General features: G+C 32.1%; 1 protein-coding gene across 4 annotated transcripts; it reads right to left on the bottom strand.

Moving 5' to 3' along the window:
* Positions 1–1,155: 1,155 nt before the first annotated feature.
* On the bottom strand, positions 1,156–25,465 carry LOC140040128 (uncharacterized). 4 transcript variants are annotated; one of them, XM_072085815.1, is made up of 23 exons: positions 25,407–25,465; positions 24,881–25,053; positions 24,412–24,684; positions 23,987–24,143; positions 23,471–23,644; positions 22,329–22,639; positions 21,714–21,786; positions 20,958–21,149; positions 20,690–20,803; positions 20,298–20,537; positions 19,545–20,024; positions 18,962–19,167; positions 18,012–18,249; positions 17,724–17,768; positions 13,956–14,216; positions 13,300–13,425; positions 10,597–10,784; positions 9,113–9,268; positions 8,368–8,394; positions 4,135–4,215; positions 3,483–3,712; positions 3,199–3,371; positions 1,156–3,108 (listed from the first exon to the last, which is right to left on the bottom strand). In XM_072085815.1, the coding sequence occupies exons 2-23, from the start codon at positions 24,980–24,982 to the stop codon at positions 2,702–2,704; spliced, it is 4,254 nt and encodes a 1,417-aa protein (XP_071941916.1). In that variant the 5' UTR covers positions 24,983–25,053; positions 25,407–25,465; the 3' UTR covers positions 1,156–2,701. The 4 variants fall into 4 exon arrangements, with proteins under 4 accessions (XP_071941916.1, XP_071941918.1, XP_071941917.1 ...); XM_072085817.1 differs by lacking the exon at positions 8,368–8,394; XM_072085816.1 differs by lacking the exon at positions 25,407–25,465 and having other exon boundaries at positions 24,881–25,100.
* Positions 25,466–25,815: the final 350 nt, after the last annotated feature.

The raw sequence follows: 25,815 nt of genomic DNA, 5'->3' as shown, positions 1-25,815 counted from the left end.
TACAACAAATCGTGACTCGATCACTAGTTAGGCCTATCAATGGTGTTTAGTGCTGAACAGTATCTCCTCACAATCAACTGACCTTTACATTTCATTATTCAAATTTTGTAAAAATTCGCAAAATATATAGACTCACATTTTAATTTTACATTTGTGCCGATCCCCCGCCGATCCATTAAAACATCAATAATTAATATAACATTGTGTGGAAACAATGGCTTCACACTGAGTAGAAAATAGTTCAGTAATTTAGCTCTCAATTTGATAATTCATTTATACATAAACGCAATTAACTTCAAGGACTAATGATTGGTGGTTCACATTCAATAGGACTGGTTCACACTAGATATTTCCACGTTTGCTACAACCGGAATTGGGGTAATATAACTACACCGTAGAACATTGTGCTTGCAACAAAACAGTGTTATGTGCGCACCGTGAAGTGCGCGCACATGCTTTTGGTGGTACATGATCGCATTGTAGAAACTAAACGCATCCACCCGTCAAACGTATTTATATATTCAAGAACAAGTGCTTATATTGAACACAAGTTTTGCAAACCTACAAAATAAACGTCAGTCATAAAACATGCATAAACAGTTTGAAACGATGTGACCTGGTTTACAAATTAGATGCGTTTGCGGAGAGCAAAGTTATACTATTATAATACACGCATCACGCACAAATATAAAATTACCTCCATGATCTAACCTAGAGGATCAAACTAGCTGCCCTCGACAAGTCTAATTTTCTATGTACATGCTTTTACCAGCGCAGACAAGCACCTACATTAAAAAGGAGATGTTGCGTAGTAAGAGTAGCTAATTTGTATATATTTTTGCTTAACTAATTTTAATCAAAAATTTAATTAGATCAAGAACATACGCAATTTGTCAGTAATAACACACACGCGCGCGCGCTAAAATCGATAATACGATTGTACGCGAGCGAGCGTCAATTTTGTGATTTCGTATTAGGCCCCTGGAAATTGAATAATAGTTGGACATCCTAGCTAATGGTTTCGTGTCGTTGCGTCAAATTGTGGGTTAAGTTGTTGCAATGCGCATATTAAAACACAGAGGATACGTTTATACGCAAAATTATTTTATTTACGATATATATATATATATATATATATATATTTATAAACGACAATGTCATTGCTGCCGACAGGGAATGTATTGATTATTATGGACGGATATTTTTTTATATAATAAATATTGAACTAATAGTAACCTTTATTTTCGTAAAACATTTTTTTTTAGAATACACGATCAAGGTGGTAATACGCAAAATGAATATTGCATTGAATGGATGGAAGAAAATACAATATAAATACTATATAATTTATGCCAAATATAGACATTTGGAACATGATTTTTACTTAACATGGGTATATTTCCCTAAACTGTCGACTATGTAATACTCTATGTTTTAATGTCTATTACTCGGCCATACTAATTCTGAAACACGGAATGTACATAAAATTTACAAACCTCAATGGGATGGTTTTAGACGGATCAGAAATAATTAAGTCTACACAACATTTGAGGTTGGCCTACAGTGAGAACGAGTCATTAAAGCAACATGTATACAGAAGGGATACTTAATTAAAAATAATACTGATAAAATAGGAAGGTAATTGCATGTATTTTTTCCGAGTCTAGACTTGGTAATAAAATACTACACTTTTTAAAAATCAAACGGGACTTAAAATAAAAAATGAGGATTCATTGTTATTCTCTGAAACCACACTTTTGGGCAGACCATCGTATTTCATCATATTACATTTTCCCATATCAATATCAAAAATAAATTCATTAGGTAGGTCTAAAAAGACTGCCCCGTCATCTAGCTAGTCTAGGCCTACGTTATAGTCTCCACACCACATATCATTTTAATCTGTGTACCACCGGGCCTACTACTTGGCCTAGGCCCTACTTGGCCTGGCCCTAGGCTAGTATAGTTAGCTAAGTAGCAGGCCTTACAAACATACCTTCTGTCCTAGCTGGTAGTGACCAAAACGTTTTTATTGTTTGGAATCTAATTTGCTCAAATAACCAACCAAAATGCATAGAATAGGGCCTATGCGTTACTTTGTACGTCCAGAGTAAGAGTGTATCCGGCGTCACACCTCAACAAATTCGTACTTTTTTTGATCGTGTGAATTTTGACTAACAAATCTACGTTCTGATTGGTTGAATCTTTAGAAATTCAATACATGGTTTAGATGGAAGCTTTTCAATGAATACTAAAAATAAATATTGTCATAGAGGTCACAAAAATATGAATATACATCTATAGATAATAAAAACATTCTTACTACAGTATTATATTATACAATATATACAGTAAATTTTCAATTCAATTTGTGTTGAAATATATATTCAAAATATTGCAATGTTGTTCAAATGTTAGTACCACAAGAATAATTAAAAACTAATTGACTTAATAATTTAGAAAATAATACTAAAACTATTTGAAATTGGGTTTAAAAAAAATAAATAAATAAAAACAGTTTGTCAGTTGTATGACAAAAGAGGATTAGACTTGCCTACTAGGAAACAATAGCTTGGCAAAAGTAAAGGTAATTAGAGGAAAGAATCCAGAACCATGGACTTATAGGTTTTGAACTGGAGACATGAGTTTGATACTATACCATTTTACATTCTTCAATAATAGATCAGCCTACTGTAGCAGGTTAACTGTCACTATACTGTTCTAGCTCCTTTTTTAGCCAATCAGGGGCCTCAATTCCCAATGCTTCCAGTAGTTCATAGTATGAGAAAGTGAATGCCCTTGTCATGTCTTGAGAGTGAGCTAGAATATTGGATTCTGACTGAAGTAGTCTGTTAAATTGCAACCGTAATTCTAATTCTTTCTGCTCTTTTAATTTCAGTTGCATCAGTCGTTCAGCCTCTTGCTGTGCCTTTCTAGCCTGTTCTTCTCTTTGTATACGTTCTTGTTCTTCCCGTTCTCTCTGTAAACGTTCCTCTTCTTGTTTTTTTCTCTCGTATTCAAGTCTTTCCTCTTCTGCCATTGCTTCCAACATTTCTTGCTCAGCTTTCCTTCTTTCTTCTTCTTCTTTTCTTTTTATCTCTTCTTCCTCTGCAAAAACAGTTAAAACCAAGATATTATGTATATTCATTTCAAACTGTTTCCCCTTGTGCAATAAAAATTTAAAGTTACAAAATTTACCCTTTCGTTTCAGTTCCTCTGCTCTCTTTTTCCTTGCTATTTCTTCCATTTTTCGTTGCCGTTCTTCCCTCTGTTTCTTTTCTTTTTCAAGGGCTAGCTGTGCTTGTCGTTTCTTAGCAAGCAAAGCAGCTTCTTGTCTTTGTTTCTCTTCAATTTCTTTTTCCTTTCGGAGCCTGGATAAAAAACCAAATGTCCTTTATACTATAAACTGTTGATGTTATGGCACTAATACTAAATTTAAATTTAAAAAACAGACTTTGGGATCATAATCTAGAGATATCAACCTTATTTCTTCTTCTTTTCTTAGTTTTTCTTCTTCAAATTCTCTTTTCATTCGCTCCTTTCTTTCAACTTCTTCTAATGATTTTCGTTTGGCTTCCTCTCGCTTCTTTCTTTTTATCTCAACTTCCTGTTTTCTTCGTTCGGCTTCAGCAGCACGTTTTGCTTGCTTGGCTTGGCTACGTGATATACTTTGTATGCTTTGCACACTCTGGGGGCCTTGAATAGTTGAGTCCTAGAATAAAAGAGAACATAATTTATGTATTTTACGGATTTTTGATGTTTAATAAAACACCATAAAAAAAATAGGAAACGTGATTTGAACATTTACATACTTCAAAACATTGAGAAAATGCCAAAACATATAAAAATACATTGCTAACCATTATATAGATTCAAGATTATTTATGTGTCCATAAACTGGAAATTTGACTTTCCTTCGTTATATTTTCATACCTTGTTATTATTCTATCAGATTATTCAAACGCTGTGTTTTATTTTCACAACAAAAATGACTACATATTATTACCTACTACAATTCTATCAAGTTAAAATAAAATCACCAAATAATCTTTACTTTGCAGAAATTGTCTCTTATTCAGCAATTATGAATACAATTGTAAATGGTTTATACATAATAGTGAATATAAACCGTACCTCAGTTATTGATGACATCACATCAGACATGTTATCATCAATAGTTGAAGAGGACTTAGTATCATCTCTCAATGCAATTGGCTAGAATAAATATTAATAAATTTATGAATAATTTATTAACAATACTCAGGTTTTATTGTGTATGTTTTTATTAATATTACATACTGATAAAATCTATATGTTGAAAATAGTGTTGTCAAAAATGTTGTAGCTAGGTATAGATGCCAAACACCACTATCGCACTTAATACTGTCAAGGCGGGCCTTAAATCTTAAAATGCAGGGGAACAGTGTGGTGGTGGTTGAATCTTTTTCATTGGTTTATTTGGTTAGCCTATTTCCTACTCAAAGTCTAGATAATTTTTAACAATCAAACCCTTAAATGTCATCAAACCCTTAAAATAGTGCTATATAAATGTCACATTATTATTCTTCTTGTATTTCTGCTGAAGTAACATTTCTTGACTCTATCAATGAGAAGCTTCTTTAACTGCAGACATTTTTGCACTCGCCCTACTCACTGCAAGCAATTCATTTTTTAATTAAATTATCCACATGCAGTCAGTTACTAACATCATTCATATATTAGTATGTAGATGAAATGAAAACAAAATAATAATAATCAAAACATATTTTAAATAAATAAAAAACAATGAAAGAAAAATAAATAAAAAATCAAACATACTACTACTTAATTAAATCTGTTCTATATATTACATTTTAAAGGTGGATAAAGGTAAATTATTTTTGCTAAAGGCTAACATTATTTTAATGCATGATGTGTTCTTTCAATTTTTTGTTGTAAATTCAACAAGAATTCTACCATAATATATAATAATGTCTACACTATCAATAATTTTAGGTGCTTTATAAATCCAGGATATTATTATATATGACAAAAAATGAAATGTTGAATAATTCTTTTTAACATGCACATGAACATTTTTGCAGGTATATATGTTAATACAGTATTTTGTTATTACATAATACAGCATTGAAGATTACATACAACATACTATTACAATCAGCATTTATATTTGAGTAGTAGATAGTCTGTTTGTTTGGATGATGGGCATGCATAAAATGCTCTATTACATTATAGTTTTTGGTGCCTCGCCATGCAAGCAATAAGTCCTGCATGGTGTATTAGAAAGGCTAATGTATTCTGAATTAATAAGTACTATCAACACTACATACAAGAGCATTATCTATGGATCAAAAGATTACGGTTTACAAGTCAGCAATTACCACAAGTTTGTAGACAAGTTTTCTAAAAAAAGTTAAGCTAGTGCATATTCAAATAAATCATGTTTGCAAGATTGAACCGAACAACACCATTTGATTATCAACCACAGGGCACCTAAACCATTATACCACAATTTCTAGCCTACTTATTCTTAACCATAGTCAACAAACCCCAAAAACACCTGTGGATTGGCTCAAAATACCATGAAAAATCTGTACATATTTGTAAAATATGGAAAAAAATGTTGTGCGGAGATGACCTCCGGCTTTTGGAGTCTTTTCTGGAATTCATAGGGTGTGTATTTTTGGGGAAGTTGACTTGATTTGTACACCCAAAACATGATAATTAAAATTACCAAATAAAGTTATGTGCAAAAATATTGTACTGTAAACAAGCACCTTAGTTTAATAACGTCAACTATGCACCAAATTTGCTTGATCACTTACGATAAGTGCATTGAATTGCTTGCGTGTCAGTAGTTTAAACTTTGAATTAATGGCCCGTCTAAATAGTTTTTATTTCGTTATTGATTAATTGTCCCTAGATGCACACTAAAAGCAACGTCACGACCAATGTTAACCTCATTACATCATAAGTAACCATTAACACAATATCTGCTGTGTTGTAGATCAATAAGAAATATCATTACAAATCATTTTTTACATTATGCAAATTTATTTGTACAAATTATTTTTTTTTGCATTTTTATCATTTGCTTGTGTGGTAACTCATTTCCTGATCTCTGATTGGTTGCACTATTTTTTTTCTTCACAAAAAGTAGAAATTGTTCAAAATCAACTAGAATTTGGAAAATTAAAATATAACTATGCCTGCGCATACTTTAGGTAAAACTAAATGTATATAAAAATATGTAAATTTAAAAGGTTTGAAACTTGATAATTTAGAGGATTTCCTGCTTTGAATATCTGTCTACAATATCTAACTTTATGTGACAAAAAATGATGTGCCCATATATGGACATATCACTATCATATTTGGGCGCATCACACTATTTTTGTCAAACTAGTATGATAGTGTAGACAGAGCTTTAGAAACAATAAATTATTGAATTAGTTTGATTGATTCTTAAATGTTTTGTAGAATATGCTGTGACTAATATAATTTTTGTTATCCCAATCTGAAATGTATGCCTTTTGTATGTATTTTTACCTTCTTATTTTAAGTGTTTTGTGTGACCTGGGGGGATGTTCGTCACATTTTTTACTTATTTTACATTTTTTTATTTGATATAAAGGATGATTTTACAAAATACAAATTTATTTGTTTCTTGTATAATAAAGTTTAATAATAATACAAAATGTAATCATTGAATGACGTGAGTTGTCATTTGCTGCAAGTGAGAGGACTTTCATTATAATTGGAAACTGCATGGCAAATAAATTAAAATAAGTAGATTGAAATATTACTAACACTTGGTGTTATGATTAATTATGATGAAACAAAGACTTGTTGCTATAGAGAAATCTCAAATTAGCCAGATCTCATAATTATATTATAAATAAGAAATTTGATTGCATGACAAACAAAAACAGCAAGAGTTATAAACAATTGAAAGAGTCAACGATTTTACTAATTATCTAGTCACTGAATATCTCTCTATTGGAAAGTGAAATTGCATTCATCTTTTCGGTCTCTCATTAAGAGAATGCTAATATTTATACTAGCGGTAAACACAGAAGTCTTTAAAATTTTTATGATTTTACATTAAGAGTCTTAACTGGCATTGGTCGTGGAAAATAATTGAGTTTTTCAGAGTTGTTCAGATCACTTAAGAGAATTTGTTTGTGAAGGCTAGATGGGTAAATTTATTAGGCAGTTCTATATTAAAGTTTTATATAACACAATGTCCCAATTAAGCTTGGTTCCCACTAGGACGCAACACAATGGCGAGGTAGATGCAAAGTATCAAGGCAGGTCGTAACAACCTAGCCCTTTCATATCACAAATGGGATACGACGTAAGCATGGCTCCGTAGAAATATACTGTATTCATCACCATTCCTTTGCGTACATCAATATTGATGATTCATCGTCTTGTAAGAGGGGGATGTGAAATTGATAGAAGAGTACTTTTTTATGTTGGGTCACTGGAAACTCTGGGATTCGTAGTCAGATGTAATAACCAAACCACCAAACCACAACTTAATTCTTGTCTTTTACAATTACTATACCTGTATATACTTATTTATAATGATATCTATATGATCGGTAATGACAGATAAATCATGTTTAAAACTGTATCATGCATTATGTTTTCTGAATTATACGACATTGTTAATAAACCAAACATAAATTACGTAATGTCACTTCTTACCCGTGAAACCATTAATTAAATTATTATTAATTTAAAACGGTAAACCCATATTTCTAACAACAAATGTGTGTGTTACATTCATATTTAGATTGAATATTGAATACAATTTTTTATTTAATTTTATTTATTCATTCTGATGATTAGCTGGATCAATCAAGGATAAAAAAAACCCCTATTAACCTTAATAAACCCCTAAACATTAGAGGTTGGCCTAAACATTAGAGGTTGGCCATTATCTTGTTAGTTTCATGGGAAGGTGTATGATTTTAAAAGAGGTGTCCTCTAAATATGGACGTCCCAAAAGACGGGCTTTACTGTTAATTTACCAAGTACCAATATAATTTTTTTAGAATAACTTTTACTAAATTATATTTAATATCAGTATTTTAGTTCAGTTTTCCTCAGATTAGAAGTGACAGAACATTGTTAAAAACCATTCAAAATCCAAATTATCTTCACTACACAACATTTTCAAAAACTAATGAACCATAAACATAATATACACAATACAATCATTAAATAACTACTACAAAACAAACTAATTAACCTTTTGCAAATAAATAAAAGTTTTGCAATAAAAAATGTGTTTTTTTTTGTTAAACAATCTTTGTAAAACAGAAATAACACAACAATTTGCAGAAAAAAAATAAATACCTCTTCATCATCGGAATCTGAAAACTCCTAAATAAAAATGTTAAAAATGAAAATAAAATAAAAGCAAAGAATTTCAAAGTGGAAAATGGATTAAAAGAAATAAAAGACAACTGTAAAACAAAGACAAATGATTTTATTTCTTAAAATACTGAAAAAAGCATAAGATAAACAAAAATACTAATTCATATTAATAATAATATATTGAATTTTGACAAAAAACTAATAATTTGTTTATGTCACTTTGAGTTTTCTGTCAAGACTGTGCCACAACCCTAATACTGTGTCATAAATTTGGAGAATTATATACCGGTAGCCAATTTACGAAAAATTAATAAATATTATTAATGTCCATCAAACTGTCAATTATGAGTGCTATTTTCAAAATATAACACAAGCAACATAATTAATCACAAGTGACATGTGGAAAAACAGGTCAGTTGAGAACCTGGAAACAGGTCAGTTGACAACCCAGAAACATACTTAATGTCCATAAACTGACCAATAGTTAATCAAATTTGTCTGATTGCTCTCTCAAAGTTAAGTCAACTTCTTCAACTAAATATGGATATATTTTTGAAGTGGTTGACTTAAAATCAGAAAACAACAGACTACTTGGAATAACCAGTGATTTGCTGTAGATATTACAATGGAAATTATGGATCTAGACCTATCATAATCTAATAGCATTTATGTTGTTTACTAGTGGAAAAAAAACTTTACATAAAAAGTCCAAAATAGAACTTACATCATGAATGATAATAAACTGTGGGGATTCTGGTGATTCTGAAGACTTTCCTGACATAGATTGATCGATGGACATCATGTCTGGTGTCAGAGAATGTCCCACCACTTCCTCCTCTTTAGTGGACTGGACATCGTTTGCTGGTGCTTCTTCAGCTTCCTACAAGTAGTATAAACAAATCTCTAAAGAATTTCTGTTATAAAGGATAAAACTGGTTAACAACATTTTGACAAATATTTCAGTGATACCCATCATCGTCCTTGGCTTTAAAAGTGGAAAACGGAAAATGATGATTTTGAAACCAATTAAAAAATACACAGTTTTTTTGGGGGGAAATTCTTGGTCTAAGGGGGTGGGGGTTGGAGACAGACACAAATTGGTAATTTGCATTAATTTTTAGTTATTGAATGTGCGCATAATTACTTTTAGACTCAACAGCTACATAGTCAGACGTTATTGAAGTGATAAAATATATCAATACGTTGACTTCTTATTGTTTTCGTTTGAAGTTTTTATATTAAGCCATTTGCAGATTTTCTGTTATTCCAAAACCATTTAAGAATCTTAAATGACAGCTTTTAATGCTAATATAAGTTGATCTTTTTATACGTAAACAATTTACATTCATAACATATTCGCAAATGAGAGCAATGTATTCTGAAAAAAAATATCTGACAATTTGCTGGTTGTCTACATGAGTTAGCTGGTTTTACAAATTACAAATACATTTATTCATTAAATCACAATAAAATAATACGGTAGTATACAATGATTCAAGAAAATGATGAAATGATGGAGGTCTCAGGAAATCAGGAGGTTTGTATGATAGAGTAACCCTAGATTACTTTAATATAAAAATTGTTTTACAAAATAATAGTTCAAATTTTACACATGACAACCGATTTTAACATGTCTTATGTTAGCCTGAAGCAAAAAGAGTGAATTTACCTATGTAATCACTGTGGACAAGCAGTCCAAATTTGAATTTAACGTGATTGAATTTAGACACTGTATGAAACTAGGTCAGCATCATTATAAACGGGTCATATAAATCTTCTTTTTTTCAATATCAAAAACAAATAGTTTTATTCTTATTTATTATGGTTACCGTATATCAAATATAGAAAGAATATCTGACAAATAAGTAACACATGAATTAAGAGATATTGCAAAAGGAACAAATAATAACTTCTTTGAAATGCATAATTTTCTTGAGTTGAATATCAGATGAAACCAAAAGATTACATAACTATAGGAATTTAGATATAAATTTTACTGAAATAAACTCCCACACTAAAGAAACAGGAAAACTATATTCTATCTGAATTCTCTAAAAACTTTTTTCTTTACTTCTCACCATTTAAAAAATAAAGTCCTACATTGGATCAGCCTATGTTCTGTGCTTCTTTCCTTACTCACTCCCGTCCTACTCAAAATACCTCCACTCCCTCCCTTTCTCTCAACAATATACAGTACATTATACCTACCTTTTCTAGTTTGGGAGATTCAACCTTCTCTGTTTCAATCGTTTTATCCTTATCTGAAGTTATAGTTTTCTTTTTTCCTTTAACCGGCTTCTTGTCGATGACTTTCTTTTTTTCTTTCTTGACTACTTTTTTATTTTTCTGTTTTTTGAAACCTAATGCATCTGGTTTTTTAGGTTCTTTTGGTTTTCCTGCAAATGTAAATATTATGTTTCAAGTTTAAATTAAATCAAATATAATATCCAGTAGCTTAGGTACTCACATGAATAAGTCCACTATAACATTTTTGTGCTATCCACATTCTAAACAAAAGGTATAGCAAACAGATTGTGTAGAGATTAGTGAAGGTATGTTACAAAATAGAGAGAGTCTGTATGGTTGTTTGTTATACATTTTTTCCCACTACCAAACACATGAAAAATTTCTGGAGCTGTAGGGTACTGGGTACTATTACCAGAATTGTGTTGAAAACCATCAAGAAGTTTTGGGTTGAGGATTATGTTGATATGGAGGAAATTTCCGAAGTAAAAGAAATTGAAATTGAATTATGGGATATCAACATGACCGGAATTTGTACTGAGAATATTATAGTGGAGTGGAGAGGTACCAATTTCAGGGCAGGAATTTATCCATATATTTATATGTTTAAAATATTGTCCGATAGCTTATATATTTCACCTTTCACCACAAACAGAGGTCAGTGAATTTGGACGAATATTCATGAAATGGACGCATATTCATGTAGGTACGGTTATTAGCAACACAACCTTCTGCAACATTCAATTAAACATTAATAATGCAGTGAGACTACGGTCAATATTCCAATTTAAACATGCAGTTTACAAGTTTAAAAAAAATGTTTTTTATATAGCTTTCATATATTAATGATTCTAATATTCTACAATACTGAAATACTGTATAAAATGTTATTTGTTAACAAAAGGTACAATAAGCTTAGAGTTATAGTTTCAACTTTATAACAATTTCTTCACACTATTGCAAAACAAACCGTTAGTATTTTCTATGAACATTCTAGTAAAAGGCGGGTACTGTCAGAAAGCTTTGGATTTAAGGACTAGGAACTACTGTAGTTTATTGTGAGCATTGGATGTACTCCCTCAATCAATCCTTTAAACCAGTGGATTTTAGGTTCAGGAGACAACCAACAACACAATATGCATAAGTCATAGGTTATCTCAAACTGAAAGTTCACTAATATACAATCCCAACATGATTACTTCTATTCAGTTGGCAAGAGCTGATAATACAGAGGTATAAAAATGATAAAAATGATAACAAATGATGATAATAATGACAATAATAAAAATAAGTAATGATCATGCTGAAGATATGATTATAGTGAAAAATGATATTGATAGTAATGATAACATGATATAATCACCATTATGATGATGGTAATAACTTTATTCTACACACAATATTCTCATCATGCAGAATTATTTATCAACAACAAACACAGCAACTAAAATAAACCTTTATTTGCAGACAAATGTCCTGGTTGAGTGTACGGAGCCTTATCTTTTGCCGGCAACCCTGAGCAACAACAATAATTGGTTACATAACTTATATTATTTATATTGATGACCTCAACTGCTATAGTATTACCAAAAATAAATTATTGTAACAGGGAAGCTGGATACTTCTTGGATTTTGTTGTGATAATCAAACATGAAACATTGTATGCTCTATTTCTAACAAAACATTTCTATCTTCTATCTACTAAAGCCAAGTATAATCATGTCTAACTTGGGAGGGACCATTCTATAGTCACCACCAGATAGACTTTCTTTATCAGTGATTCTATGAATGGGTGACTAGTTGGGAACAGGAACGCTAGTAGATCAAACGTAGTAACGTTTTGATTAACGATCATTCGGGAAGTTACTTCATGACATGAATCTTATTTCAGCCTCAAACGAAGCTATTGAAGGATTGGGTGCAGGTAAACCTGATAGAAACAGCAGGCCGGACAGCATCTGCACTGGGTTTTTAAGAGTGTACATAAACCCTACAGGTATTTAAACCAGAAGACTTGTTCTACTACTAGAAGTGAGGTCAAATTGAGTCTGCCTAACCGCTCGGTCACATGACTATGCTATTAACAATAGGTTTATTTGATCTATATTGAAAAGATATACCTCCTCATACACCTTGGGTGTTTCTATCCAAGCAGTGCAAGTAGATATGTTGTGATCAGTTTTATGTGACCAGTCAATAATGAAAATAAGGGTAGCGCTTCTATTGAAAATGAATAGACTATGGTGATGATGTAAGAATAGCTATGTCATCAGAGAAACATGTTTTACATGTTAAACTTTAAAACCAATTAATCTTTCTGTACAAAGATTGTTAATAATATCTTGGCTTAAGGCATAAAGCATGAATCAATGTAGACATGTCAACATAGTATGCATAAGAGCATGAGTGATTCTAGTTCATGTAATGTCTATAAAACGTACTATCAAAAATATATATAAAAAGTTAAACCAACTACAGTACATTAAATCTCAACTAAACGAAATGAATTGGTAACACATTGATGATCAATTTCCACGATTAATGAAAGGAAGATTTTGAGAGTTGTACAATTCCTCCTTCTCACAAGCAAAAAAAAAATCAAAACTACAAATGTTTTCAAAACGATGAAGGAAGTTGAGTGGGAGAAGTAAAACATAAATTACCTACCAACAATAAACCTTTCTCTTTCATCTTGTTGCTCTTCTTTGATACTTTTGTCACTTTCTGGACTTACAGTTGTTTGTTTCTTTGTCTTCTTTTGTTTTTTGCCTTTCTTATCTTTTTCAAGTAAACCTGAAAGTGATTTTTGTGTAATTGATATACTGAAATACATAATGCGGAAAATATTTAAGAAACCTCTTTTTTAACCAAGTCGTGTCTGACGTTTGGTAGCAGGAGGTTCTGGTACTGTGATATAGCCATAGACAGAATATAAGACTTAGATGGCCAACTAAGCAACAGCTCAACACTCTGTAATACAGACATAGCACTTTAAATTTGGTGCATCTATCAATCTAAGATGTGGTAGTGAATCACATTTTGAGCTGCGAGTGTATTGGTAGTTTTTAAATGATTTTTTTTTCAATATGTATATGGATAGATCCAGGAATTGAACCGAGGTGACTAATAATAATTTTTTATTTATGTCAAGTTTAGCTTATTTTAATTTTTGTTTATTAAAAATATGGCATTCTCTAATCCAATTCCTAAGCTCCGGGGTTCAATCAGGACTTAGAGTGGAGGGAGGGGATTTTCTCATGGCTATTTTTCGCTTAGCCTCACATGAGAACAGAACATAAAACAGCAACAAACAAACAACAAACCTGTTTCATTGACAATCTTATCAATAGCATCTTTGAAGGCTTGGGTGTCATCATCCTCATCCTTGCCATCTTCCTTCACAGGTAATTTCTCCTTTTGAACACCTTGGTAGCTGGTTACATCAAATTCCAAAGAGGTTTCTTCTGGTAACCTCTTTCCAGACAATGTGCTATGCGCTGAAGCAGATAATTTTGCTGATGACTTCTTTGGTAACTTTGTGGGTGGGGCATCACCAGTACCATCGATCTTCTTCTCTGCATCTTCTAATAAATCAAAAAAATGAACATGATTTAATTGCATGTTTTGTTCTTACCATATTGTGACAAATAATAAATATGAGAAAACAACAAGAATACACATATTAGTAAATATTATCAACAAATTAATGTAAAATGTTATTTAAATTTACAAGGCAATTTAATTCACAATACAAAAACACACAGTTTTAAAACAATAAAACATTTTTATAAAGATTCAATAGAACAAGTGATTTTATAAGTAATTAGAATTGTATTATTAATAATTTAATCGAGGCAACAATTAGTATAGAAAGGTAGGATTTTGTGCATATACAGGAGAGGTTTTCATGAACTCTCAGTCTCACTACTACTGCTCTGGTTCATCTGCTAAAGTAGACCTAAACAGACATTAGGGGGTGGGATTATAATTATTATTATATTATAAAATAAATTACAAAACAAGAAAACATGTAGATTTAACAAAAATATTTCTTAAAACTAAAAAAAGAGTATAAAAGTGATTGAAATATCTAAAATTGTGAATTTTAAAATTAGTTTGAAATAAAAAAAGATGTTGGGGGTGGTTCTGTTAGTATTGTTAACATTATACATCGGACGAATTAGGTGAAAAATGCTGGTTCCAACTTTTGTGAAAATTCACTCAAAAGAAAAGTGCACTGAATGGTCCAACACTCACTATCCCTGTTAATATTTTCCTTTTCTATATAATCGTTTTCTATCTTGCTGCTTCCTTTCATCTGAAGACTTTGTATGGATCCATCAGTCTCCTTGAATAGCAGCGCTTCAACTGTAGTGTCAATGATATCATCTAGTATACTCTCCGAAGTAGGTATATCAACACTGATGCTATGCCTCTTGCCGACAGAGTTGCTGCTTTCAGATTCCATGGCACTGGATGGTGCTCTTGATGAAATGATGTACACACCAGAAGCCTCATCTTCTGATACATGAATGTCTTCTGCCACAAGTGGCTTATGATCTTTGATGATCTGGTCTAGTACTGGTGTTGTTTGAATTCTGTCACTTTTTTCTGTTGCCTCTGAAAACATTAATCTTAATTCATCTACATTTGTTTTTTTTCTTCATATTTTGAATCTCCAAAAAAGTGCCATAAACAAATATCAGTCGATTCAAGTATTGATGGAAAAATTCGACCATAATTCCTAAACAGAAAGACTATAATAATCATAACATGATGTAGGATTAGTGTGGATTATCAGTGACCGGATCTCAATGTAATAGATGCAAATAAAATAATCGAAAAGCTAAATTAAAATGATAAATAAAAGAAAGAATATGCTAATCCTTCATAGATGTTTATAAAGTTACAGACCATATTTTACCTCCGCCAAGGAGGTATATGTAATCGGTAGCGTGTGTTTGTTTGTTTGTTAGCAGGATTACTCAAAAAGTAATTACAAGATCTTTACCAAAATGAATAGACAGATAGATATGTGGTCAAGGACCATTCCATTTTGGGACCATTTGGGACCACAGTCCCAATTCTGGACCACTTTTTAGTATACTTTTTTAGACCTGCTAGTGTTAAAAGATAGGACAGAATTTTTCAAAAGCCGGCGAGCAGTCTTAAAGTAACAAGTAAACTGAAATTGCATTTTCTCGAGAACTACTTGTCCAAAAAACTTCATTTTTTAACAAGAGGCAAGAGTTATAATTTGTGATATGTAATTTTAAAACATAATTTGATTTAATGTGCACGTTTTTTGATGCGAGTAGTTTAAAAAACCTATTTCTTTTCAAATTCACTCGTTTGATTTTCGTGTTGCTGTTCTATTGTTAGTCAACTGAAGCTATTGTTAATTGAAAGGCTTTTTGTTACATAACCATTACACCAAACTCGCATACACATGCTTGTAATGAAATTAGCCTAAATCACAAACAGCATTAAGACACACACAAATATATATATATATTTTTTTTACCGGAGAAATCTTATGTAGGAGAAGTTTACAGTAGGCGGAGGTATGCCCTCTCGGAGTGGCTTTCTAGTTTACAATATAATCCACTCACTAAATTTAATTGTTTACATATCATACTACCAATAGATTAATTCAAAGACCACATCAAAGCTATTATTATTGTATTCAATAGAACTATGAAATTCTCAAATTTCCAAACAAGTGACTCACTTTGAAGCCACACGATTTATTACAATTCTTAAACTTCTTTATCATTAAAATTCACATGACATTAATTCACCAAATTATCTATTCTATCTGTGAACTTTTGAACTTAATTCTGTAGACAATTACGTGAAATCAGAAAATTACACTTTGATGCAATTAAACACAAACGTGACATTTTCTTCGACTATAATATTTAAGATTCATATAATGAAGTGATTCATAATGTTAAATGCCAGCTATTAAATTCACCTTGCAATATCAAGCATGCAGGAATTTTCTAACTGTACTATTGTAAACCTAAAGCTCTGTCTACACTATCAAACTAGTTTGACAAAAAAAGGGGGATGTACCCAAATATGGTAGTGATATGCTCAAACTTGGTAGTGATACGACATCATCATGTCTACATATGGACACATCAGGTTCTGTTGTCACATAAAGTTTGATAGTGTAGACAGAGCCTAAAGAGAGTTTAAAATTTTCTTTTTAAGGGACCATGGAAAATGATTCTACTGCAGTTACTGCAGAAACAAAATTTTTTTATTTAGTTTTTTTCAATGTAGATGTTTATGAGACAGTCAACTCAATAAACAGTGTGCATGAATACAAAGAAAGGCTTGCTAATACTTATTGTTGTATAAACCAGTTAAAAAGTAAACAAAATATAGTTACTGCAGTAGAATAATTTTGACATGGTCCCTAAAGCCTTATATACACTATCATCTATCACTACCATATTAGGGTATATCACTACCATATTAGGGTATATCACTACCATATTAGGGTATATCACTACCATATTAGGGTATATCACTACCATATTAGGGTATATCACTACCATATTAGGGTATATCACTACCATATTAGGGTATATCACTACCATATTAGGGTATATCACTACCATATTAGGGTATATCACTACCATATTAGGGTATATCACTACCATATTAGGGTATATCACTACCATATTAGGGTATATCACTACCATATTAGGGTATATCACTACCATATTAGGGTATATCACTACCATATTAGGGTATATCACTACCATATTAGGGTATATCACTACCATATTAGGGTATATCACTACCATATTAGGGTATATCACTACCATATTAGGGTATATCACTACCATATTAGGGTATATCACTACCATATTAGGGTACATCACACTTTTTTGTCAAACTAGTTTGTAGTGTAGAAAGAGCTTTGTTATTTTTGTATAATACTGTAAAGAAAAAATATGTAGATACGAACGAAAAAAATACACCTAAGCTCTTAGACAAAAAAAAAACATGTACCGTTAAATCAAAAGTGGGGTTTTAAAAGTTAAAACCTGGCCAAAAATATATATATAACTTACCAGTAATGGCGTTTGCAATTGTATCATCTTTGATAGAATTTGGATCTGAAAATATTTAATTCAAAGTAAATGATTGAATGAATGAGAAACTTAATAGAACATTGTATAAAAAATATTACCAAAATTATAATTTTTAAATAGTATTATTAATCTCTGTCCTAATAAATGTTAATTCATACTGTACATGCCAAGATATAAGAGAACCTTTTCTTTATTAAACAATATTGGTATTACTGTACATGAAAGTGTTCACACTAATTTATGAAAGGCAAAACAAAGTTCACTCACTTTTGTTACTAATAATATTTTTAATGGTGGTGATAGCAGCTTCAGCAGAGTGAACCCTAAACTTATTTTTGTCCTTATTGACCTTTGAACTTTGTTTGACCCAGTAATCAACATCAGAAGATTGAGTAAGTAAGGCGTTGTTTGTCAGTTGTAATCCAGCTGAAGTTGAACGCTCCAGTTTAATTTCATTCTCACAGAACATTTCCTTGAGTTGCTCCGCCCACATACTTGCTGCAGCCTGAAAAAATGAAATATAATAATGAATTATTAATTTTAATACTATTTTCACGTACTTGTCAGAAATCTACCATACTCAGATTTAATTGTATTGATACTAAGTACATTATAAGAATACATGCAAATAATTCTCGGTTGGGACTACGAACACATGACGTCCAGAAGTTAAGCAACGTTGGGCCCGGTTGCGTTCTGGATGGGAGACCGTCTAGAAATCGGGTCGGGTCGGGTGCTGTATATACTGGAGAATGATGGTGTAATGGTAATATCGGACTAGCATGTGATAGGCATGGGTTCGAGGTTATCTGTACCATACTAATTGCATCCTTTACTCTCATTGCCTAATCTGGTAGGCGCTGCACTGCTGGCTGCCGTGGGTCCGTGGAGGGCCTAATCCGAATTTCCTCACTGAGGACAAATATTAATACAAAATACAAAATACAAATAGACCACAGAACTTGCGCTGATGGCTACAGTTAGATTCAAGCCCAAGGAAGCAGTGCGTACTGCAGTGAGCTAGTTTAAAAAAGGGCCAATTAACTAGCAAAGCTACTTCAAAGTAGCTATTAAATCTGTACTTTAAAATCCAACTGTATTTGTCAATGTAACTAAAGTTCACTTTGGTTCCTTTAGAGCTTTTCAAAATTCTATCAAATTGATATGAAAAAAGAATCAAATAATGAAAATGTCATTAAAACAAGATTAGAATTTACTTTAGCATCAGCTGCTAAATCTCTTCCAGATTGCGGCCTTTGAATGACGGATTCTGCGACCTTTAAAGCTTGTCCCATGATATCTTCCATCACAGAAGCTGCTGATACAACACTACGATTGTCATCAGAAACATGAACTTCCTCTTCCTCATTGCCCATATCTTGTGCATCAGGAGGTTGTTGTTCGTCAGTATTTTGATCTTGACCTTTGACAATATGAAAAAAAGATGATTAAAAAAAAATGTATATGATGGAGTATAATCCAATGCTTGAGTATAATATATTATACAATTAATGAATGTTTATGAGTGGAATGGTACATATAATGACATGAGGTGAATGATGAAAGATTATATTTAAGTATAATCTCCCGTCCTCCATAATTTTTTCTAAGTTCCGTACATCATCACAGTAAAACTAAAACAATTTGTTGTTTTGAAACTTATATATACTTTATATTTTGTGTACGGCATACTGTAGCTAGCTGTTTGGTGTAATCGAAATAAAATAAACAAAACTTGTAAAAAGCATTTATATTTAGCATTTAAATGAAGCTATAAATCATATAAGATAAAGAACATACCTTGTTCAGATGCCCTTTGTTCTGGTTTATTTTCAGACGAATCTAAGAGTTTTTTTCCTTCTTCCTCATTTTCTTCTTGTTCTTTCCATTCTTTTGGCACACTTCCCTCTGTCGTGTTTACATCAAGGTCTTCTTCCTGTTTCTGTTCATCCTCAACATCACCAGTGGTTTCATCCAGTGCATTCTCTTTACCAAGTCCACCATCATTTTCCGTAACTGCATGTTCTAGTTCTCCACCATCTACCACCATTGCAACTGCTTCTGTTACACTGTTTCCACCAGACGATGCTCTGTCTTGTGCAGTTTCTAAATTCTTTAAAGATTCTGCAGAATCGTTTTGAGATGATACGACGTCTGAAAGATCATCCTGATCTTCCTGCTTATCATCAGTGGCTACACTAGGCGGATGAATGCTTTCTGATTTACTCATAGCGTCTTCCTGGTTTCTGATGACATCATCTTCAATGACATCATCATTACCTATTGGCATCAAGATTGGATAATATAAGCTTAAAATTCAGCTAAATAGAGGATAATACAAATGAAGGAATGTCTAAAAGAAATAAAAATGAACGTAATACAAACAAATACAAAAACTAAAGACACAATCAACTCTTTTAAAACTAGATTCTTCAAAAACCAAGAATTCTCTAACAAGCCTGAAAGGTCACAATTTCCTTTTCACTATCGAACCAAATATTTTGGACTAGCAAAAGGTTGTCCAGCTTTAAGATATACTGTGAAAAAAATTACCATATTCACTGGCACTAGCTAAACTTTGAACATAAGATCCACCAATAGCCAGGATGTCACCATCAGGACCCATAACAACGCTTCCAGAGCTACTCTTAAGGCTGGACTTGTAAGATCTCATACTCTTCTCTTGCCATTTTGGCATAAATCCTCCCTGTACTTGATTCATTGCTAAGTTCTCCAAGCTGCCATCGATGTTATTTGATAACTTCAACGTCAAGTCCACGTCTGAAGCTGGAACTGTGATAAAAATGGATTGTGAAACAGATGGATGTAATAACTGATTTAATTCAACCAATAACTATCAGTCTGTGAGGTAGAACTAATAATTAACGACAAATTCACCAATCGGAAACAAAGATACATAAAAGGTGTAAAAGTAACTAATCTACCTTTGTTTAATGAGTTGTTTGAACTTGACTTAAGGTTTCCTAATTTTCCGAGTCTTCCTTTAATATTGTTGTTCTCTTCTTGTGTATTGCCTTGCCATTGTTGAGACTCTTCACCTAATATCACAAAAGATCCGGAACTTAATATCACAAAATTCAATAATTGTAAAAATGTGTAATATTCGAAACCATTAAGAAACAGTAAAATGTTAAAATAAGTAAATGTAAACAGACATAATGAGAAACAATATATTGTTGATTATTAACTTACTATCAACCAGAGAATAAGATCCGGAACTCAATGACTGACTTGTTGATGGCAGAGCTGGTAATTTCCCTGATCGTCCACCTAAAGGTTTCTTCTTCATCAGAGGTCTGATGGCAGGGATGGGTGAAGTAATAGGTGGTAGTGGAATGTATTGCCCTATTGCAGAGTTAAGTGTTGGCTCTAGCATAGAATCTTCTGAAAGAGTAAACAGTAATACTAATACTCTGATACCCCTTTCACACCAAAAGCAAAACTCTGGAGACACTCCAGAGTTGACGCCCCGCTGTTTTGGTGTGAAAGGTAAAATCAAGCAACTCCGGAGTTTAAAACTGCGGGGTTGAACAACTGAACATTCTCCGGACAGCGAATGCGGGGACACCACGGTGTTTTGGTGTGAAAGGTACAAACATCAAAACTCCGGAGTTTAAGGTCAAAGGCCATCCTCACACGATCACTCATTGCTTTAGTTTTATTGCAAAATACTTTAAACATTTATATAGCGGGTCTAGTAAATAATAAGTAGTATCAATAAAACATTATATTACTTACCTTTGAAAGTAATTATTAAATTAAAAATATTATTAATTAAAATGATTCTAATTATTGTCATTATGTAAACAAACAAAATAAACCCTGGTGTTCCTAGGTTGGTGTGAAAGGGGTAACTCCGGAGTTTCTCGACATTTTTGAATGTGAAAAGGGTATCATAGGAGTTTATAATAAAAGAAGTGTAATGAATTGAAAGAAAATATATCATACTTTGAGTTGGTGAAAGAGCTGGAAAAACTTGATTACCACTCTGAAGTTGATTTGAATTTGATGTCACTAAATCCTAATAAATAAATAATAATAAAATGAACATTAATGAAGTCAGATATAATGTCAATTAAGCCAAATTTAATCCCAAGGTCCAATCCTGACCTAGTGACAAGATTGTAACTTTTTCAACTCCACTCACTAGCCTCAAAGGAGTTTATAAGCATAATACATTATAGTTTACGAACCCTATAAAAGGCAAGTTACTTGCTGTTGAAAAAAATTAATAAAATAACAAATGTCTAGGCCCAATCATTTCAAACTGGAATACCTTACACTGTTGACACTGTATAAACTTACAATTCTGCAATATAGGTATTACACACTATCCTTATGCCTATAGAAAGTCAACTTACTACAATGGCTTGCTCAAGATCAAGAACCAAAGGAGAACACTTGCAGACCCTTTTAAGGCACTGCGAGGCTTGATGAGCCCATATGAACATGATGATGTCATATCACTACCAATTTTGGCATATCACTACCATATTTGGGCACATCACGATTTTTCTCAGTATAGGTATTACACACTATCCTTATGTGCCTTATTCAACTTACTACAATGGCTTGCTCAAGATCAAGGACCAAAGGAGATTGAAGAACACTTCCAGACTCTGATTTAGTACTAACAGATGACATCCTCTCTAACAAGTCATCAATAGATTGATGCTGATTGATCACACTTTGAACCAATAACCTCTGAAGGACTGCAGTCTGTTTATCACCATCTAGATCTTTGTACGATACTAGATGTGGTTTATTGTCTTTATCTCTTGTTACCACTGCAATGGTTGCTGTATTCACTAGTCTTTCATCTAAAGGTACTGATTGACCTGAATGGACAGAATCTTCTTTTTCTTCTGGTATGTCTAAAAATCAATTAAAAACACTTTAAAGAGCATCCAGACATTGAGGTTCAAAGGTTGATCTGGAGAAAGTTCTCTAACATCCTGAACAAGAATGTCATTATTCTTAAACTGGTACTGTTTCAAGTAACCGTCGACATACTTTAGAGACATCTGGTAGCAATTAACAAAAAGTTGTACACAATAAATGTTTTTGTTTTTTGAGAGAGACAAACCACAGTAATAACTTAAAGATGTATTGTCCCATTGACTAATTAAAAAAAAATTAAAAAAAAAAAGATTTCGAAAAAAAGTGGGTCATTTTGAAGTATCATAATAGTTATTAAATTTCACCAAAAATTAGTCGAAAAAACAATAATTTAACTGAAATACAGACGTTTTTTGTTCAAAAAATAACTTTGACTTCCAGTCAAAGTTTTTGATCAAAAAATATCTCATAATGCAACGCGCTTGTTTGGCTACTCTGTATGCATAATCATAAAACTTCCCCACGATCTGTATGAGAACACCTTCTCAACCGTAACGAGTTGTAAACAATCCTAATTAGCATCATGCATAATGCATACTCGTGGTTTGAAATCTTTGTTTACTTTCGCTCGTGGCGATTTTCCAGACGAAATGTAATCAAATTAATTTACCTGTTACTTACGTAAACTTGTTGTTTTTGGCTCGAATTTTCGACTTAAAGTGAATAACTTTAATATTACTTTGATATGGCCAATTTAAATTTAGAATATTTTGACCTTCATTTTTTTGTGTTTCAAGGGACACTACATCTTTAAACAAAAATACAGTAATCAGTAATAAACAAGATAAATGAAGAAAACTACTTACCGTCATTTGACCGGATTCTGTAAAACTCATACTGTTGGACATCTCCAGGTGACAGCAGCATGCTCCTGGTCACATGATACGGTGACGGGTATTGTGACAAGTCATCGTTAATCCGCCTATAAATATGTGGATTAGCAGCATTGGGCTGGAATAAATTCTTATCCCAAATGTCTCCTAGAAAAAATAAACCAAATAAACTATAAACTTGGATTTAATTTGCACTGCAGGAGGCAATTTCCCCAACGATTGTAAAACATCAAACTCTACTTAGGTTTGGTACAAGAAATTCCATAGATGTACTGATGAAGAAGTCTATAATGTCACTTTTTTCTTATTTATACCAGACTGGCCTACATATTTTAGTTTAATAGGATAGAATATAAAAAAAAATGGATCTTAAATAAAACCGCCACTGAAATGTACAGTACAGTAGTATAGAAAGGTGCTATACTAAATGAAAAAAACGTAATGTTATATCAACATTTTTTAGAAATAGATAGATGTTTATTTCCTCACCATTTGTACGTAGTTTGTTGAGAATTGAATCGTCCCAACTGCGAGACCAGTTAGCCATATACCGCTTGGCCGAAAATCCAGGACGAACTGATCGTCTTGGTCCTAATTTATTCCTTGCTTTCACAAAATTTAAGAACACAGGACTTGAATCATTTCCCTGAAAAATATTAACATATTCGATGCAATATTAATTATCAGTAAATCCATAAGAGTTGGCCTAGTGTCAAAACATATTTTATTTTTCTATTTCACCTTATTTATAGATAAGAACGTCCCATGGATACTGTTGGTGTATGAGAGTTTTATTGGGATAACATTTTTTTTTTTTTTTACGTATGAAGAATAAATTATAAGTAGTATTTGAACTGAATTATATTTTTAAAACAAACTTTATAAGACCATAGAAGTAAAGAAAATATATATACCTTTGCTCCATATGAAAGAATTGCACTACAAAAGTCATTTGTACTGCTGAACAAGTTGGTATCCTCAGCTTCAAGAGCCTTCTTCCTCTTGACATCACCATTGCCATCTTCCCCTATGGATGCTAAATCTTCTGCATACAGCAACAGGGCACCTTTTCTTGTGGTGAATGTTTTGTGCGTCAGCATCTCACGGTTCAGTATGTTTTCATTTTGCCATGCTGATTGCTGGATTGGTGGTAGAAAGAACTTCTTTGCATGCAAGTTATAGTAATCCTGGAGAGGAACATTTTAAAATTAATTTAGTAAGTTTTAGAGTTAATTACTAATGAAGAAAATAAATGTATAATAACTAATAAAATGGTGTGCTATGTAAGAAATCCTGTGTAGTATTTTTTTTATTGATATTAATAAGAATAAGAAGATCATATGTTAAGTATCGTTTTCATTTTCAAATAAATATTGAAAATACCTCAGGTTCCAATGAGACCGCAAGCTTCCGATGACCTTTAATTTTCTTTTCTTCTCCAACACCACGACTCAGCCTAGACAGACCAATGTTAGCACCTGCCATATTGTTCTTTAAATAAATATATACTGCCTGGACGGAATATTTGTTTTCAGTCTTAATAATAAATCATCTTTCTATTTGAAAACAAAAATAAAATAGAATTTTTTACTAAATATGCTTACTTAGGTTAATCAAACATTAGCTAGGCTAGGAATATAATTTAAGGTCTAGGCCCTACACTAGAAAGGCATAGCAGACCCGGTTCGACCGGTGGTGTTGTGTGTAGGCTAGCTAGCTAGGCTAGGGCCAGAGAGAGGCTACACAAAAGCAAAAAAGGAGACGGCGGTGGTGGTTGGTATGGTAGGCTAGACCTGTCACCAGGCTAGGCTAGCCTACAGTAGTTATTTTCATAAAATAACAAAAACTTCTATAGTACTAGAATATATATACATTTTAGGTATACTGATTTATCAATCTGTTGACTCACCAAACCTACATTGTTGGAAAAGAAATTAGTTTAAAAACAAACGCAACAAACGACGACTGAAACTGTTTTGGGTCGCCGCCATACTGTTTTGATCACGTGTTCAAGTTGCTGAGGAAATAACTAAGTGACGTCATACAAGATATTTATGAAAAACCTTTGTGTTTTTTTATTGAAGAATAATTACCTTCGCATATTTATTCTTATATTTCATAACTTAGAATATATTTTAGATAATTTTTATTAGGTTTCTATAAGTAATTCCTATAGCACATTATATGAAATATTTTAATGTTTATTAATTGATACATTTTGAAACCTTTTAATGATAAAGAAATGCGGCAGCGACGTTCCTTAGTTAGCATTTTGTGTTCGATTGGTATAAAAAGAAAGTTATACAAAATTCTATTGG

This window comes from Antedon mediterranea, chromosome 2 (genome assembly GCF_964355755.1).
Source record: "Antedon mediterranea chromosome 2, ecAntMedi1.1, whole genome shotgun sequence".
Lineage (NCBI taxonomy): Eukaryota > Metazoa > Echinodermata > Crinoidea > Comatulida > Antedonidae > Antedon > Antedon mediterranea.
The sequence above is the reverse complement of the archived record's forward strand: the minus strand, read 5'-3'. Positions and strand labels throughout refer to the sequence as shown.

Coding starts and splice junctions, on each gene's coding strand:
- LOC140040128 (XM_072085815.1), bottom strand. CDS start 24,982: ATGGCAGGTGCTAACATTGGTCTGTCTAGGCTGAGTCGTGGTGTTGGA. Junction 18,250..18,961: donor ATTTAGCAGCTGATGCTAAA/GTAAATTCTAAT, acceptor TCATTTTTTCAG/GCTGCAGCAAGTATGTGGGC. Junction 9,269..10,596: donor AATCTCCCAAACTAGAAAAG/GTAGGTATAATG, acceptor TACTACTTGTAG/GAAGCTGAAGAAGCACCAGC.